This window comes from Benincasa hispida, chromosome 2 (assembly GCF_009727055.1).
Source record: "Benincasa hispida cultivar B227 chromosome 2, ASM972705v1, whole genome shotgun sequence".
Lineage (NCBI taxonomy): Eukaryota > Viridiplantae > Streptophyta > Magnoliopsida > Cucurbitales > Cucurbitaceae > Benincasa > Benincasa hispida.
Genome location: NC_052350.1, coordinates 44,959,713 through 44,977,397, shown reverse-complemented (window position 1 = coordinate 44,977,397; position 17,685 = coordinate 44,959,713). Strand labels below are relative to the sequence as shown.

The 17,685-nt window shown below is 35.5% G+C and overlaps 1 protein-coding gene across 1 annotated transcript; it reads right to left on the bottom strand.

The window, feature by feature from the left end:
• Nucleotides 1-426: 426 nt before the first annotated feature.
• Nucleotides 427-8,800, bottom strand: LOC120070574 (DNA (cytosine-5)-methyltransferase CMT3). The gene is made up of 21 exons (XM_039022367.1): nt 8,470-8,800; nt 6,958-6,989; nt 6,181-6,277; nt 5,954-6,061; nt 5,739-5,858; nt 5,560-5,659; nt 5,247-5,461; nt 5,062-5,127; nt 4,599-4,865; nt 3,600-3,658; nt 3,432-3,498; nt 3,016-3,345; nt 2,868-2,936; nt 2,697-2,783; nt 2,527-2,614; nt 2,239-2,354; nt 2,057-2,161; nt 1,655-1,698; nt 1,504-1,573; nt 1,270-1,373; nt 427-763 (listed from the first exon to the last, which is right to left on the bottom strand). The coding sequence occupies exons 1-21, from the start codon at nt 8,737-8,739 to the stop codon at nt 592-594; spliced, it is 2,586 nt and encodes an 861-aa protein (XP_038878295.1). The 5' UTR covers nt 8,740-8,800; the 3' UTR covers nt 427-591.
• Nucleotides 8,801-17,685: the final 8,885 nt, after the last annotated feature.

Sequence of the window (17,685 nt, the reverse complement as noted above, 5' to 3'; positions counted from 1 at the left end):
TTTTTCTTCAAAGTTATATATCTTATCAAAACCATATTTTTCTTCAAAGATAAAATATTTATATAAAAACTTTGCTAATTTCTATAGCTTCTTAAGAGAACCTATTTTGATAAAATGTCGAGAACTTCCAAGAACACATGAACAATATTGAGAAACTAGTGTATAGTCAAAACTGAAGCGTGAAACTAAATAATAATAACAAATTAAAAAAAAAATCCGATTTATAACTAACATGGACTTTACCATAATTGTCCATTTTGGGAACTCATGGTTAGTATCATGATTCCAACAAGTGCAATAGAAAAAATTTACAACGATCTCAAAAACTTAATAAAATAAGTAGAGATTATAATTATTGAATAGCCCAAACAATTCATTTCAGATATAATGCAAGATATAGAATAGGGACTGAATATGATAGATTAGTGGTAGTAAATGTCACATAGCCATGAAATTGGTTATGATATAAATATCAAGGTTATCTCTTAATTGTACATTTCCACGATACAATGAGATAAAGTGAATAATCCAACAAGTTAAATCAGCATACAACATAATTTAATATAATGATCTGTCAAAAGAATTACCACTTCAAGCGACTTCTTCTGAGGATGCAGAAGAATGTTGTTTGATAATGTTAGGAAATTTTTTGGGTAGACTAAATACAGGCGCGTCTCCAGCTAAACCTTGAAACGCCATGCCTAAGGAATATCCTAACGCTCGAGCAACCGGTACCGCAACTGCATTTCCTACTTGTATGTACCTGTTACATGGTCATTTTTTATATCGTTGATGTCTTGGAATAGGTACTTTGATCACTACTAATCTTCAAAAGAACATAGTATATTTATTTTGGGGATTCACTGGCTAGAACAAAGTAGAATGAATATGCTCAAGGACTGAGATCAGTAGAAAAAAATTGTTTTCTAAGGGACACGAAACAAGCTTATTTTAAAACAAGAAACAACTTATTGATAAATGAAAAGATATGAATGAAATGGGGAAAAGAAAACTAACAATAAAACTGGCCAAAACAAGTAACCACTGGAAGGGGGAAAGAAAACCAACAAGCTTGCCAAAAGGGCATACTAACCAAAAACTCCAAAACAACAGACTAACCAAAGACACAAAGCAAGTTATTGCAACCAAGACAGTTCAAACAAATTTCTCAAGGAATAATTACTTCAATTGAATTGGTAAAGTAATACATATAATGTTTCAAATGGTGAAATTCAGTCAGTTCTTCAATGCAAAGTTTCTAAAGCATACCTTTCTTTTACAGGCCCAAAGAGCTTGTAATAATCTGGAAAGCCTTGAAGTCTTGCATTTTCTCGAATCGTCAATACTCTATCTTGCTCTGGATGCACAATTGCCTGTAAATATTAGTGGACATCAAGGAAATGAGTTGGGTTGAATGCTTTAGGCTGGTTAATACTAGAAAATTAAGTAATTTCTCTTCTCCTAAGCAAAAAAAATAGAGGAGCACACGAGTAGAGTTAGAACCTGGTTGTGAGGCTCTGCCCGAGTAACAACTGTAGGCACTGTCTCATCCCACCATAAGCGAGCAAATGGCCTTTATCATTTCATGAAAATGGAAAATATAAGGTAAGGACAATAAAATGAATGAGATAACAAATCACACGTCATTGCTTACTTCGACGATGATCCATTTACAAAACTCATGGCATAATCAGGAACCTGAAATTGCAATGGCGTAAGATACAATAGGACAAGGAATGGAAAGAAACCAAATATGTCCCTAAGAACTTTTTAGCCGAAGTTCATACTGAAATGGATATAGATGATTAAATATAGATCCATGCAAGGAAGAAATTTGCAATGGTCATGTCTCAAATTTATAAATCTCTCTACAAATAATTGGAAGTCAATGGATATTTCAGAAAAAATGACAATATATCCCCACTATAGAAACTTGTAAATATGTTTAAATTGATGAATGGAACCTTATTGTTTTTACATTTATTTCTACGCATTATAACTTTTATATTTTGCTCAATATTAATGTTAAAACACATGTGAGAGACAAGCATCTTACCAAAGGCTTTCCAGATTCCAAATACACTCTCTTAATATCAGGATCCCATTCAACTTTATTATCAGGGCGAACACGAACACCAGGTAAATCTCTAAAGTTTGCTCCCTATGGAAAACGTAAAGGTTAGTTGAATGAATTTTAAAAATTAAAAAAGCACTCAAACACGTAACATTCTAGAAAACCTTTCTCTTTGGAATCTGACAAACACGTTGGTAGTCATCTGTATTTAGTGCAAGTGGCCGATGATCATATAGTTCATGCATGGCTGGCTTAGACGTTGTAGAAGAATCAAAGCTTTCTGTAAATAACAGTCCGCCAAAGATATTATAACGGGCAGAAACATAATCAAATAAATTAGAAGAAAACCCTACAAAAGTAGAATAACTCATTAAAGACTACCTTCAACATCGCTCCCAAAGAAAGACAGACACATATCAATAGTTATTTGGGGAAGAAATAAAGTAGCTAACCTTCCCTAGGTGATCTAATTAAATGCTGAAACTCAGTCTTGGGAGCTTCACCATAAGGCATTTCATCTCGCCGTTCATCATTTCCAACCTGCATATATAAAGCAAACAAAAAAGAATATAAGGACAAAATTAATACTGAAAACCAATCTGTTAAGACATGTGTAACATACAGCAGGAAGATCAGAAATTGCATCTTCCAAAAGAAGCTTCTTTTCCAACTGAACGCCATTAAGTTCATCATAAGCAACAACATTCATCTGCATTATTATCATATTCTAGTCAGATAAAATAACAAACTCACCACAAAAACTAACCACAATGCTTCAATAAGAATTCCATACCTCAAATTCTGTAGGAATTACACCCCTCACTACAACATCGTGAGTTGGAAGAGGATACTGTGGAAGCTTCTGAAAAAATGGAAAATGAATGTTATTACAAGTTACACAAGGTCCCCAATACCAAAATCAAAGTACTTAATGAATCGACCTCTGTTGGTTGGGCACCCCACATAAACATTCGCATACGAAATTGTGGAAGACCATATGCACCTGCTGCCATCATTCCCATGCGAACTTGATAATTCATTGATATTAAACGACCAAGAGCATACCGTCCCAAAAATCCATTGGCAAACTTTACTATATCAACTACATTCTCCATCAAAATGTATTTAGGCCTAAGATACTCCACTAAGTCCATATAGACAACAAGCTGTTTGTTTTTCTCATCTTCCAGTGGATTTTCTGTGTTCCTAAAGCGATTGAAGCCACTAATGCCCTGGCAGGGAGGCCCTCCACATATAACATCAACATCACCCTATCAACCCAAAAGTTCTAATTAGAATAATACTGAAAAACGAAAAAAGGACAAGTGATAAAAAATCAGAACAATACTTTACTTACCGGCAAAGGTAAGCTCTTTGATTTGTAACCACTTGTCACAAATTCTTTCAACTTTTCCTTGCAGTTGCTGTTTAATAGAATGTAACATTTAACTCGGTCATATGCTTGATCGTACACACATAGATCATACAACTATATCAGGCAAGACAACTACCCTAGAATATGTACCTCAACCCGTCAATTGGCTCCCATGTGTCTTCATCAGAGCCATAACCCTTCCAACGAACCTACATTTAAATAAAAATAATTAGAATAACTTAAGGGAAAATTTTATTTTTTAAAAAAAGTAATGATAAACAAATAAAAGGGTGAAAAGGTGGCCTGATTTATGTATTTAACCCATATCAGCTACCACTTGGCAGTATGAAACCATGCCACACAGCTAGAACTTACTTAGTGCTTCTAGAAAATCCAAGAGCATGCTATTGCTATCTTTCCACCTTCCCTTCCATCTTTCTGTTTTATGCTTCTCTTCCATTCTTCTTCCATTTCTTCTTTCAACTCTTCCTATTTTTTGTAACTGAAGAAAAGTGCCTATGTTGCCATAAACACGTCTAAAATACACAAATAGCAAACACCCTATTGAAGATGCTTGCATAGGATATCACTCATGCAATGGTTACGCACCTAACACCGCTCTCACCAAAGTCAATCATCTAAATGCAGCTTGAAAACGTTGATCATTGCTTTTCCTAGTAGGATGCACTATGTGCAAAACTTGTTGTCCCACTTTGATTGTTTCAAAAAATTTCCTTCATCCGTTTTCCAATAGCATCTTCTTTAGGCTAGAGCAAAATTTATTTCTTATGATAATGCTCTTGAGGCTGTATATTGATCAAATTGGCCAAATGATCCAAGATCCTCATTTGCTCTACATTCCCACATGCTTTAGTTAAAATAAATATCATTCTTAACACATAATTTCACAATATCATTCTTAACACATAATTTCACACTCCATATAAATATTACTTTAAAGTTTACCTATATCTCCTCATATCTTTTAGAAGCTTCCATAAGTTAAAGAATATAGCTAAGAACATCACTATTCTAGAACTCTATTATGATAAAAAATAGAAAAGATGAAAATGATCAAATATTAATTCACAATCATATCTACATCAAACTGATTTGGCAAATTGATAATTATGATTCAAGCTCAAATACCTTAAGAAACAATCCACGTTTCTTAGTTTCGTTGGGATCACCATAACATATTGCAAGTATCTTTTCTACTTCAAACACCTCTCCATCATCTTCCGTTTTTTCATTTTCCTCTTCATTTTCCCCTTCATCTTCATCTTCATCTTCATTAGCAAAAAGATCAATGTACTTTTGTTGTGGCTCTTTGCTTTTTATCAAAGAAAAATATTTGCAAAGCACTTCCCACTCTTTTAGCAACGATAAAAAATCTTCTGCCATTTCGTTTCTAACCTGCAATATTTTTTTTAAACAGAAATGAAACTTTTCATTAATGAAATGAAAAGTCTAATGCTCAAAATACAATGATACAAAAGAACTAGTTACAACTTAGAGAAGAGGAATACAATGATACAATATAGAAGAAGCTTAGAAAGCAGGATGCCCTATTATGGCAGAACATCAAGTTGAACTCAATCATAAAGTGTACCTGAGTCTCTGGATGATTGAACTTCAGACTTTCACAAGCATATTGATTTAAATCAACGGCCCATTTCTATTAAAAAAACAAAACATGTAACCATATGTTCCCAAAAAAAAGGCCAAATGGATAGAAAATAAAAAATCTTTGAAATAAATTTCTTTTGTTCAGTTGTTTAAGTATTAGCAACATACTGTGACTAGGTTCACCCCAGACAAATTCCCGCCTAAACATAATCCAGTTGACATGGCACCACATCCTGAATACAAATCTAGAAGTGCAACGTCAGGCTTACGACACTGCTGTGCTTGAGTAACATCCCCAATTTCTGAGTTCACTTCACATGCTCCGTTGGTATCAACCTCAGAGGAAATTGTTGATGATGTGTCACTGCCAACCTTTTTCTCACCTATATGTTAATATATACATGTAAGAACTATAAATTCTTGAGATTTGAGTTGCAATTGAAGAACGTGTTCCTAAAAATTAATTCTTTTACAAAATTACTTGCTGGCAGTTTAACAAATGAGGAATACGGTAGCAAGTATAACATGTCACAATGAAAGTCACAACCAGGAAGACGGTTTTTTTTCTTATCCATAGCCATCTGAAAAACAAAAACAAAATTAGCATCTCTAGTAAGAAAATCCTCAAACATTGACTATGTACAAATAACAAAATCATACAGTTAGAGGTATTCTAGCTATATTTAGCTTCTTAACAAGACAATCCAATGGATTATCATCCCGAACTTCTGAAAAGAATACACGCTTGTCATTGATGAGATGAGCATGGTCTTTCACAACCTAAAATGTAACAAACAAAATCTAATATCAGTTAATTATCAAGCTAAACACAGTTTTGAGTAAAACATAATGAAACTGCATAAATTCTATCTTACAGTATCTTTAGCTCTATAGTACCATTGTGCTGTGAAGTAGAGTTGCCCGTCAACAGCCTTAAACATTTCAACAATTTTGCATATATAATCATCCTCACCATCTTCAGCCTAATCAAAACATTCCATGTACAATTATAATAAGAATCTATGCAAAGAATTTAAAAAGGGATATACTATTCTACAAAAATTTAAAAATTTTCTTCTAAACTTGACTATGTAAATCACACCTTCACATGGGCATCATCAAAGAGATTGTATGTGATGTTGTCAACTACAGCCTGTGAGTAATGATGTAGGGCCTGGACTACCTCCCCCGAGTCATCCCTATAAGACATCAGAAACCAAAAAAAAAAAAAAAAAAGAAAAAGGGCACCAAAAAGGAAAAGAGAAAACTGTTAATCTAGAGAACACGTTGAATTTAAGAAAACCACTCTCTCTAAGAAAAATCTGCACTGTCATCCTCCTAACATTTCTTGCCAGATTATTCTGCTTTCATCAAACTATAATTAAAGGTCATAAAGCAAATGACTTGTAAACAAGCTACATCAGTCAATGATGAAAAAAGGGTTACTTCATCCCTTCTTGAGATAGGAGAGCAATTATAAGATATTTGACTTAGAAGAAAGAAATAATAGGATTGTTAGAGATGTGCCGAGCTCTTGGAAATAAGTTTAGACCTTGGCTAGGTTTATTGCCTTCTTTAGGTCTCAATCACAAAAAAGTGTAGTAATTATCCTTCGTCTCTCATTCTTATGAGTTGTAGGCCTTTTTCATTCTTATGAATTGTCTTTCAGGCTTGTTTTATTGCTTGTTTCTACCTTGCCATCTTCTTCTTTGAATTATCTTGTGAATTCTTTCATTTCTTTTGACGAGGCTAATTTTTAATTGAAAACAAAAATAAAAATGATAAGAACCAATGTAAAAGAATTTGCATGTCTTTACATATTCTACAAGCATATAGCTTATCAGCAAGAGTTGGATAGTTCATAAATTAGAGACGTTACCTTGAATTTTTCTCCCCAACAAGTTTCTCCTTCTGAACAAACAGATAAAGAAGAAAATGAGTAGATATGAGCAAATCTAGAACCAGATCTTAATCTGCCGTGCATAAACAAGCATAGTTGATAATAATATAGAGTGAAAAAGTCAACTTAAGATCAATATGAGAAAGAGCCTAAACAGCAACTGCATGGGAAGTTTGGAGATCAATGGCACATTAAGAGAAAATGAAAGATGTCAATTAAGTTGGAGATCAAAAATTGAAAACTTTACCTATTAGACACTTCTAAAGTTCAAGAACCCATTAAATAAAATTCAAAAATTTGAAACTAAACTTTTAATATTTTATGAGAACAAGATCTAATTTTAGAACAAGACAGAACTTCCAAGTTTTAAGAGAAAAATATGCTCCTGATTGAAAAGATGCTAAGTTTTAAGAGAAAAAATCTCCTCCTAATTGAAAAGATGTAACAAAACCCTCCAGATGGAGGTTACATGAAAAAAATAAAATCAAGCTCTCTATGATAACTCAATCATTCAATGCTGAATACTTAAATTATATAAAACGCTTCCTTTTTGTCCATCACTCCTAATTGGTGTCATCTACGAGCCTGAAAGCCTGACCATATCTTCCTCAATCACTATTATGGTGCAGATTTCTAGATTTCTATGCACTTCGTAGATGCCTCCCCCTAATATCTAAAAAAATTGGCCATCATTCACTAACAACATCAACAAGGTCAAGCACAAAAAGATGACTCTGTGGACCCACTTCACTAGATCAGCCTTTTCATACCTTTGGCTAGAAAAAAATAATAGCCCTTCACCAACAAAGAGAAACCCCTTTAATAGTTCTCTCTCATTGTTTCCCTCACTGGGTGTTAAGATAATTCCTCCATCACAATTATAGTATAAGACCTCTTTAAATCATAGAAGAAGTTTGTTTAACCTCCTTCCATTTGAAGCTTTACTCTCCCCTTCTTTCTTAATTTCATCTCATCAACAAAATTATTTGGAACGAGAAAAAGTGAGTGTATCACGAGACTTCCGACAACAAAGAGTCTAGTAAATCATAGACGCAGACTACAAAATCACACTACAAAAACTTGAAAATTAAACCCAAAACCGTCTGCAAAAAAAAAAAAAACAAAAACAAAACAAAGCATTGTACTCAATCGTGACCGCAAAATACCCACTAGAAGCTCGTACAATATCCCCAAAGACAAATAATCACCTCATTTCAACCCCACCCAAGAAACAAGAATGCCGAAATGGATTCATTTCCCTCTCAAGTGACACCAGCACAAAACCCCTAAATTCTTGCAGCTAAACCCCTCCAACAAAACCAACCACCAACATAATCTTGAAAACCCACCAACATGCAACAACACGACACTTCAAATACTTAAATAAAGCCCTTTCTACTCACAAAAACATCAAAATTACCAAAACCCCGTGCAATAAGATCCCATTTTTTTACCCAAAAAACAACCAACAACAACAACAATTCCAATTACCTTTCCCCTATACCGCAGAGGCCACCGTTCTCTCGCTTCACTATCCGGAAAATGAGGCTCCAAAAACCTAGCCGTAGTATCCTCCTCGTCGCCCACCAACTCCGCCTTCACTTTCCTGGTCTTAGCCGCACTTACTTTAGGAGGGGGATTGGAAATGGGAGTTTCATCACCCTTGAGCTCGGTTTTGAGCTTCTTGTTGGGGGAAGAAACATCAGGACCTGGCTTAGGAGAAATGGGAGTGGCGGATTTGGAGCGGCGCTTGGAAGGCATTGTGAAGGAACGGCGGGAAAAAGGAGAAAGAGCGGAAAAATTGGAGGAGAGGGAAATAAGTAAGGGAGAAGGCGTTTTTATAGTGTCGGGGAAAAGGGAAAATGGGAAAAAGAAGGGGGAAGATTTCGAAGTTGGGCGGGAAGTGAAATTTTTTCCTTTTTTTGGATTTTTTTTAAATATGAAAAATGAATTATTTATATATTTATTTATTTATTTATGTATGGTTCTGTATGGGTCGGACGGGTCGGGTTATAATTGAATTCAGACATTCAGGTGGGGTTAGACCCGGTTCGGATAGCAGATTTGTCCCCTTCTTTTTTTTAAAATGTTTTCTGGATCCTTCTAAGTGGAGGATCTTTTGGGTCTTTAATAGCGGGGAAAAAAATGAATGTGGTTTGAAAATTATTTTTGGTCTCTCGATCTTTTATGGGGATAATAATTTCTGATTGATAAATTGGATTATGTTTTTATGTTATTTATATAAAGTCTAAGGGTTTAATGTGTTTTTAAACCGAAGTAATTTATATCTTTAAATTGTTAGGGGTCGTTTGATCCATTTGAATGGAGTTAATAAATTTGAAATTAATATGTTAGAGTTAGTAAGTTCGTAGTTGGAAGGTAAAGTTGTCCGATGAAGTTTTTTTTATAAATGTAGAAAGTAAATAAAGAGGTGAAGGAAAAGTTATTTGATAAATGTAAAAAATAGAAAAATATTGAATTATTGAATTATTTAATTATTCGGTAGATGTGTAAATTAAGAAATTGATAGACCAAACGGACTTTTATCTTTCTGAGTAAATCAATTCATAACATGTACTAATTATTTGTGATGATTATCAATTTTTATCCATAAAAATTATCTGATGGAATTCCACTGTGCTAAGAATAAAAATTATTAGGTAATTCTTTTATAAACAAGTAAGGAATTATATGAGTACAAGAGAAGATGAAAATTTACTCAAATTAATTTATAAAAGAATGATTACTCTTCATTTGATTTCAAACCTATCTCCCTGTTTCATGTTAATTTATGCATTTAAAAATAATAATTTGTTAGAAATAGCTTCCTCGAGTTTTTATCTTTCAAAACTATCATATTTTTTGAAAATTCATTAAAATAATTTTTCTTGATCCATCTTGTCCAAGATCGACCACCGAGATTTACATAAAAAAATTAACTTTTTCTTAACTCATCCATTGTTTTGGACTTTCTCGATGAAATATCGGATAGTTAACATTGAGATTCCATCAATTTTTCTAAATATTATTTAATATTTTCAAATTTTATATCAAATTTTATCTAATTTTCCAAATCTTTGCCAAACATTAAATTTTGCCAAAAAAAATTAAGTAAAATTTGGGAGATATAAAAATCTTAGTGTATCTTGGGCAAGGGCAAAATTACCACTGAGTCTACTTATTTAAGGTTTTCCAGTGAAATCTCATGCGAATTAACATCGAGATTCTTTATATTTTCCAAATCTTAATTTTTTATTTGCAAAATTTGATCTTTTTGAAATTTAAAAATCATAATACACTTGAGATCCATCTGAAAAATTATAATTGGCAAATTTATTTGGAAATTTGGAAATTCATATAATCGTGGAAACAAAAATGAAGGTACATATTTAAAAAATCATGTAAAATTTTGATATGAGATTTAGTAGAAATTACTAAATTTGGAAAAATTTTGAAAACATATAAAATTTGGTATAAAAGTTAAAAGATTATATAACATTTGAAAAAATTAAAAGAATCCCAGTGTCAATATTGCCCAAAAGCCCAAAACAATCAATAAATTAGAAAAAAAATTATTATTTTTAACTAAATCTCAGTAGTCGATCTCACCTGATATAGACAAAGAAAAACTGATTTAATGAGTTTTCAAAAAAACGTACAAATTTGAAAAGTGAAAGCTTGTTAGTGTTATTTCAGACAATTTTCCTTTTAAAAGGTTATGTACACATTTGGAAACCATGTATTAAAAAAAAAAAAAAAAATCTCAGTGTTAATATTGTCCGAGAAGACCCAAAACCATCGATGAGTTATAAAAAAATAATTTTTTAACTAAATCTCAGTGGTCGATCTCGTCCGAGATGGACAAAGAAAAACTATTTTAACGAGTTTTAAAAAAAGTGCTAGTTTTAAGAAATGAAAGCTTGATAGTATTATTTTTTATAATTCAAGGTTGTGTACACATTTGGGAACCATGCATTGATGGCTTTAAAATGAAATTCTTGATAGAGTTTAGGGTATTGATACTTGGTTTTTTTATTTAATTCAATGTCAAAGTTTAAAAATATAAATTGTTTTTTTTCTATTTAAAATAACAACAATTTAATTTTTTTGTCAATATGGACATAACTCAACTAACATAATATTTATATTATCATAGTCAAGAATTAATAATAATAATTTGAGCATTTCATGATATAGGAATTAAGAAAGTGAAATCTAGAGAAAAACAATCGTGTCCTTTCAGGGTATGCTTATTGATCATTGCAGGTCTTCACTCTTATCGATCTTGTAGGTTCGTCCGTCCATCTCTTCCAGTCGTTCGTCCGTGTCCCTCTGACGTACTCTTCCAGCCGTCCATGTCATGTCCCTCCAGCATACTCCCCTTCTACTTTGTTACTTGCATCCCTCTCCCCTTTCTTCCTTCAGCTTATCTGATTTATAGTTTTTTTTCCCCATTTGCTCTTTTGGTCCATGGAGGAGTTTTTCAAAGTCCATCAAGTTTTTGTTTGTTTCTCTGGTTTGCATCCGTAGTTTTTTGCTCCCAATTTAATGGGGATTTTCTATCAACTCCTTTGGGGCTATATTCTTTTCGTGTTGTTTTATCCTTGGTTTGCAATTTTTGTGCTCTAAGCTGCATTCACTAGTTGCTCTTTAAGTTTAAGCTAGTTATTCGAGCTTAGACTATTTATATAGAGGTATTGTGTGTTCTGGACGGATTCCTTATTTCCTCATGTTTCATGCATAAGGGTATCTGAGTTTTTGTAAATACTTTAAGACTTGAGTTTTTGTAAGGCTGAAATACTTTGAGTTTTTGTGAATAGTGTGATACTGACGTCTGACATGGTGTGGTTCAGCTACATGGATTCAATGGATATGGAGTTTGATGGAACTGCAACTGATACTTCAAAAAATGAACGAGATGCAGAAACGGATGCCAATACAAATATGGTTGATGTTGATTATGCAAATGAGACATCAAATGTTCCAAATTCACAAAAAGAAGGAAGGTTGTGAAAAAAATCCATGGTTTTGGATCATTTTGAGAGGTTAAAAGGTGATTCTAAAGACCCTCATGCTCAATGTAAGTACTATGGAGTTATCTATGCATGTCATTCTAAACGTAATGGTATTGGGACTATGAAGAATCATTTGGAAAATTGTAAAAAATACCCTCACCAGAAAAAGAGAGATCCAACCCAAATGACATTAGTTTTCAAAACTAAAGACAGAGACAATATCGAAGATAATACTTCACGATTTGTATGTGAGTCATATAGTTTAGAGAGTTGTCAAGAAGCGTTGGTTGAAATGGTAATTGTTGACGAATTACCCTTAAAGTTTATGGAGGGCAAATGATTTAAGAAATTTGTCGATAGATTAAAATGTACAAGTCAACCTAAATTTGTTGTTCCGTCTCAGTTTACTATGGTTAGAGACGTGCTTAAGTTATATGTTAATAAGAAAAAGCATTTGAAAGACATGTTTATGAACAAGAAGTATAGAGTTTCTCTCACTACAGATTGTTGGACATCAGGACAAAATATAAATTACATGGTACTAACCGCCCATTTCATAGATTCTGATTGGATATTACATAAAAGGATACTTAGTTTTTGTCCAATTGATCATCATGAAGGTGATATTATTGGTAAAACCATTGAAAATAATTTGAAGGATTGTGGCATTGAAAGGGTAATGATTTTGACGGTTGATAAAACAAGTTCGAATGACACTGACATTGCTTATCTTCTGAAAAGATTCAATAAGAGATTATTGTTTGGTGGAGAATTTTTGTTCGTTGTTGTGCTCATATATCAAATCTCATAGTATGTGATGCTTTTAAGGAACATAATGATTGCATTGAAAGGGTTCGATATGCTATACGATTTATAAGATCTTCTGCCACACGTTTTTTGAAATTTATAAAATGCATAGAAATTGAAAAAATTTATTGTAAAAGTCATCTGTGTCTTAATGTTCCCACTAGATGACGAAGGAACTTAATAGGAGAGTTCCACGAGTGAGCTTAGATCGCTCCGATTTCACAATGACCGAAACATAAATGATACACATTCTATACTAACAGTTATGCATATTAAACTCATCAACAACATGCTCATAATACAATAAAATGTAGAGAAAGGGGTTCATACCAGAGGAAGACGGTCTTCGTTTATGTGAACCCACAATAGTGGAAAACTCCACCGATCTACCAGCACCTGACGAGTTTCTCGACTGTTACTACACGATTCGAATGGACACGAACAAGAATTCAGGGACAACACCACCACCAGGGAAACCCGGGTATCCTCGGCGTCAAAAACCCAAAGATGGGCTCTGGTGAGTTTGGTAGAGGACGAAGGAAAGGGTTTCGCGTAGATGACAAGCACGCACAAGAAGAACCCTACTATTGTATAGTGGGGACGCTTATCGTATAGTAGAACTACAGATCATTTAGGAAAAACTGGATGACCGTTTAGGAAGGTGGTGTATGATCGTTTAGGGAACGCGTGAACTAGACGATTGTTTAGACGAATGAGAATCTATCGTATAGGCTCTCGATAATCACTTTTTCACGGTTTCTTTTGGGGCGCGAGATGTCAAATGCACAAATGAATTAAATCTCAAAATGAAAACCATTTTCATACTTCAACCCGCCGATTACCTTAACCTTCGCGGCCCACGTTCAAACGTTTAATTGGTTAATTATTAAATAATTAATCAATTAATTTAATTAATAAATATAATCATATTATATTTATATCCTATAGTTTGATATCATATATCTACTATAGTATTTTTCTTCTACTTGATATAAATCATATTTATATCTAATTTCTTCCAAAATAATGTATCTCATACATTTAGCCAATTATATCATATATAATTAACCAGTCCAATTATATCATATATAATTGAACTTCCTCTTGTCAATTTGAACATTTTAAATTAACCCAAACACTGGTTCTCGACTTTATCCAAGCTACCCAGGTGACCTAATGGACCTGTGGCTCGAAGCTCCAACGATACGTAAATGGCTGACTAAACTCTCTAGCCACGAGATTCACCATCCGTTAACTGTCAGTGATTCCACTAAATACCAACAACTGAACTCTTCTTACCACAGATATATTTATGTGTCCATTGGATATAACCAATCGTGAGTACGATGACCCTTCACAAATGCTCGTAAGTACAGCTGGGCCAATTTACCGTTTTACCCCGTTACATCCCACTTCTTAAGTATCACTGATTCTTCTAATGAACAATACAATATAGTCCAACTATGTGTGAACACCTCTCGAGCCAAAAGAAGGAGTGTGGTGCCATATCGTTCAAGCCCCGGAATCAACCCTTAAGGGAGCCATCTATCTACTTACCTCTGCCTCAGGGAAGGAGTGAATTCCATCTTGTGTGGTTAAGTTCCTAGCTCCCAAATCAGACGTACCCCAAAATGGTAGGTTTGAATCAGCGACTTGGCCACTCGCACCCATACAAATCAAAGAACCGCCCTCAATGGCAGGAGTTCCCAACTCACTCAGGATTGAGGTCATATTACCTATGGTCATCCTAGTGAAGTGAAGTCTCTATCATGAACGATGTTATAGGAGTACATGTTGTCGATTCATCACGTTGTTCATTGGCTCCAAAAATAGTGTAGGCTCTCATTTGTACTCAAAATTGGCTAAATTCTGGTCCAATAGATCTTGAAGTTCAACATGACTTGGAAAAAGCTTCATTATTTAAAATTAACGTTAGTTTTTACATGAATCACATTCATATAATTAATATTGGAATCATATTCAAATATTTATTTGATTTAAAATAAAACTTAAAGTTCAAAAAGTATAAGCAACAAAGTATTCACAATCATATTCACATTCTGGTCCAACACCCCGGGATTAAGGCATCAAAGCAACAAAGTATAAGCAAAGATAGGGTAACAAGACCAAAACAAAGCCAACAAGATAAGACCAAAACAAAACTAACACATAAACGTAAACTCGCAAACTACCAGGGAGAAGGTCAAAGAAGAGAACCCAAAACCCCACAAACAAGGGACAATAGCAAAACAAAGAACAACGTAAAGTTCAAAAAGAAAAAACATCTGTAAACACACTAGATAAGACCAAAAAGATCAACCCGCCAGGAAGCAGCACGAGCACGAACCATAGAGATCATAAGGTGAATCAGAGTAGACACCAACTTTGGTCGACTTCCATGCAGCCGCTGATTATGCTCCTGCCAGATGTAGTATATGAAAGCACACCAGAAAACACGGAATAACTTACTACGCACCCCCTTACTCGACCCTATTTGGCACAACTAACTAAATTCTACATCCCAACCTGCCACCCGATGTGACGAACCCAACTGACGCAACACCCTAAAACACACCTCTCTCCCAAACCCACACTAAAAAAATAAATGATCCTGCGACTCCCCCCCCCCCCCCCCCCCCCCCCACACACACACAGAAGACACCCCTTATGACAGAACACCCCCAACTCCTCAACCAATTCTTGCGTACCCAATCTGTCCCTTACAGCTAACCACGTAGAGAAAGAGTGACGCGGAATACCACCCCCGCCCGCAAAATACCAGCCCAAGACACCCTAAGACAACGAGGACACAAACTCTCCTACACACTAGCGATAGAAAATCGACCACTAGTATCCGACACCCAAACCCAAAATCCTCCCCCCCCTTAGGCCCCACTGCCTTAATAATACCCCAGATTTCAAGTAGCTCTGAAGACACTGTGGGCCACCTCCAACCTCCTTCACCATCCATGAACTCCGACAACCATGCCTCCAAACTATTTCTTGCATCATAAATCACCGTAGACCCGTATGACTCCAAAATAACGCCCCCCGACAACCAAGGATCCCACCAAACAAAACAAGACCGTTCATCGTCGACCAACAAACGAACCAGATGCTTGAATCTTTTTCTACTTCGCAAGATAGTCCTCAAGCACCAAGACCTCCCAACCTCACTCCGAATAACTCACAAAGACCGTTTACGCAAAACATACGCCTTCAACCATGCCACCCATAAAGAACCCGATTAAATTAAGAGAAGCCATAGTAGCTTCATAATAGCAGCCCGGTTTCAATAGGCCACATACTTTACACCCAACCCCCTTCTCCCAATGGCAAGCACACCTTATCCCACGCCACCCGCGCACCACCCTGACTCACTGCACTACTATTCCATAAATAACTACGTAACAGACGATTGAACTCATGAGTTACACACGCATGCAACATAAAGATGCTACACCAAAACACCTAAAAGGACTGTAAAACAGACTTAACAAGCTGCAACGTCTGTATCAATGGCGCACAATCCACTGCACTTAACCGAACTGCCAATAAAGGTAAACCCAGATACCTAACAGGCAGCGAACCAAAAGAGAAACCCATAAACGCAGTTAGTTCCTCCGCCTCCCCAGACTCCACACCCCCAATAAACATGGAACTCTTCCCAACATTTGCAACTAACCCAGACAGTCCTGCAAAATCTGCCAAAACCTGCCTTACAAACTCCAAAGAGTCTCTCTCAGATGCACAGAAAATCATCAAATCGTATGCAAAAACCAAATGAGTCAGACCCACACGCTCACACCGATCATGGAACCTAAACCACATAGGAGGTTTATTCAATAACCTAGACAAGACCTCCATCACCATCACAAACAAAAAAGAAGACAACGGATCCCCCTGCCTCAACCCCTTCCCACCAGGAAAAAATCATTCAAGGGAACCACTAATCATCACAGATAATATAGGCGAAGTAACACAAGTCCTCGCCCAACTAACAAACTGAAGCGGCGTACTTATAGGCAACAACAAACCAAACAAAAAATCCCAATTGACCAAATCATATGCGTTTCGAAGGTCTATTTTCAACACACAACGCGACTTCCCTCTGCCCTCCTTATAGCCCCCCACAAGCTCCTGACACAATAAAATGTTATCGAAAATCGACCTACGCGGAACAAACGCAGACTGGTTACCACTAAATGAAAGCAAGCAACCACAACCACAATCTCTTAGCTAAAGATACTCGAGTTACACTTATACACAACATTGCAACAAGAAATTAGGACGAAACTTTTCCATACATTCAGCTCACCGCCTCTTTGGATAAGGGTAATGCTAGTAGAATTAACTCCACCAGGCAGGTAACAGGTAAAAAAAAAAAAAAAAAAATTCAGCACAACATCACAAAAAAATCGTCCCAACCACATCCAAGCAGCTGTTTAAAATTCCACCAAAAATCCATCAGGCCCAGGAGCCTTTCCACTTCATCGAGAATAAAGTCTTATGAAATCTGCTCCCGACTCACTTAGCCGACCCAAGTGCCTCCACCCCCTCCTCGCGACCAACTGAACTGTATAATTACCCCCAATTCGGGCCAGTAGAATCCCTATACCCCACAGGTTGAGACCTTTAAATTAACCCCGGAGGAATTCTACCGCCACCCCTGCCACCCTGTCATGCACCGTCTGGCAAGTCCCCCTAGCATCCCATGACCGTAAATAAACCACTGCAACTGCGACGAGAACGAACACAATGATGAAAAAAAGTTGTGTTCATATCACCTAACTCCAGCCACCTCACCCCTAGCCTTCTGTCAGAGTGATGCCTTCTCTAATCTTGCCACTAACCAGAACACCTCAGTGGTCTGAGCCACCTCCGC

Excerpts from the sequence above, each read along its gene's own strand:
- LOC120070574 (XM_039022367.1), bottom strand. The coding sequence starts at position 8,739 with ATGCCTTCCAAGCGCCGCTCCAAATCCGCCACTCCCATTTCTCCTAAG. Across the intron at positions 2,937-3,015 it reads GGGGTGCCCAACCAACAGAG|AAGCTTCCACAGTATCCTCT; the intron begins GTCGATTCATTA and ends CCATTTTTTCAG. Across the intron at positions 1,374-1,503 it reads GGGCAGAGCCTCACAACCAG|GCAATTGTGCATCCAGAGCA; the intron begins GTTCTAACTCTA and ends TAATATTTACAG.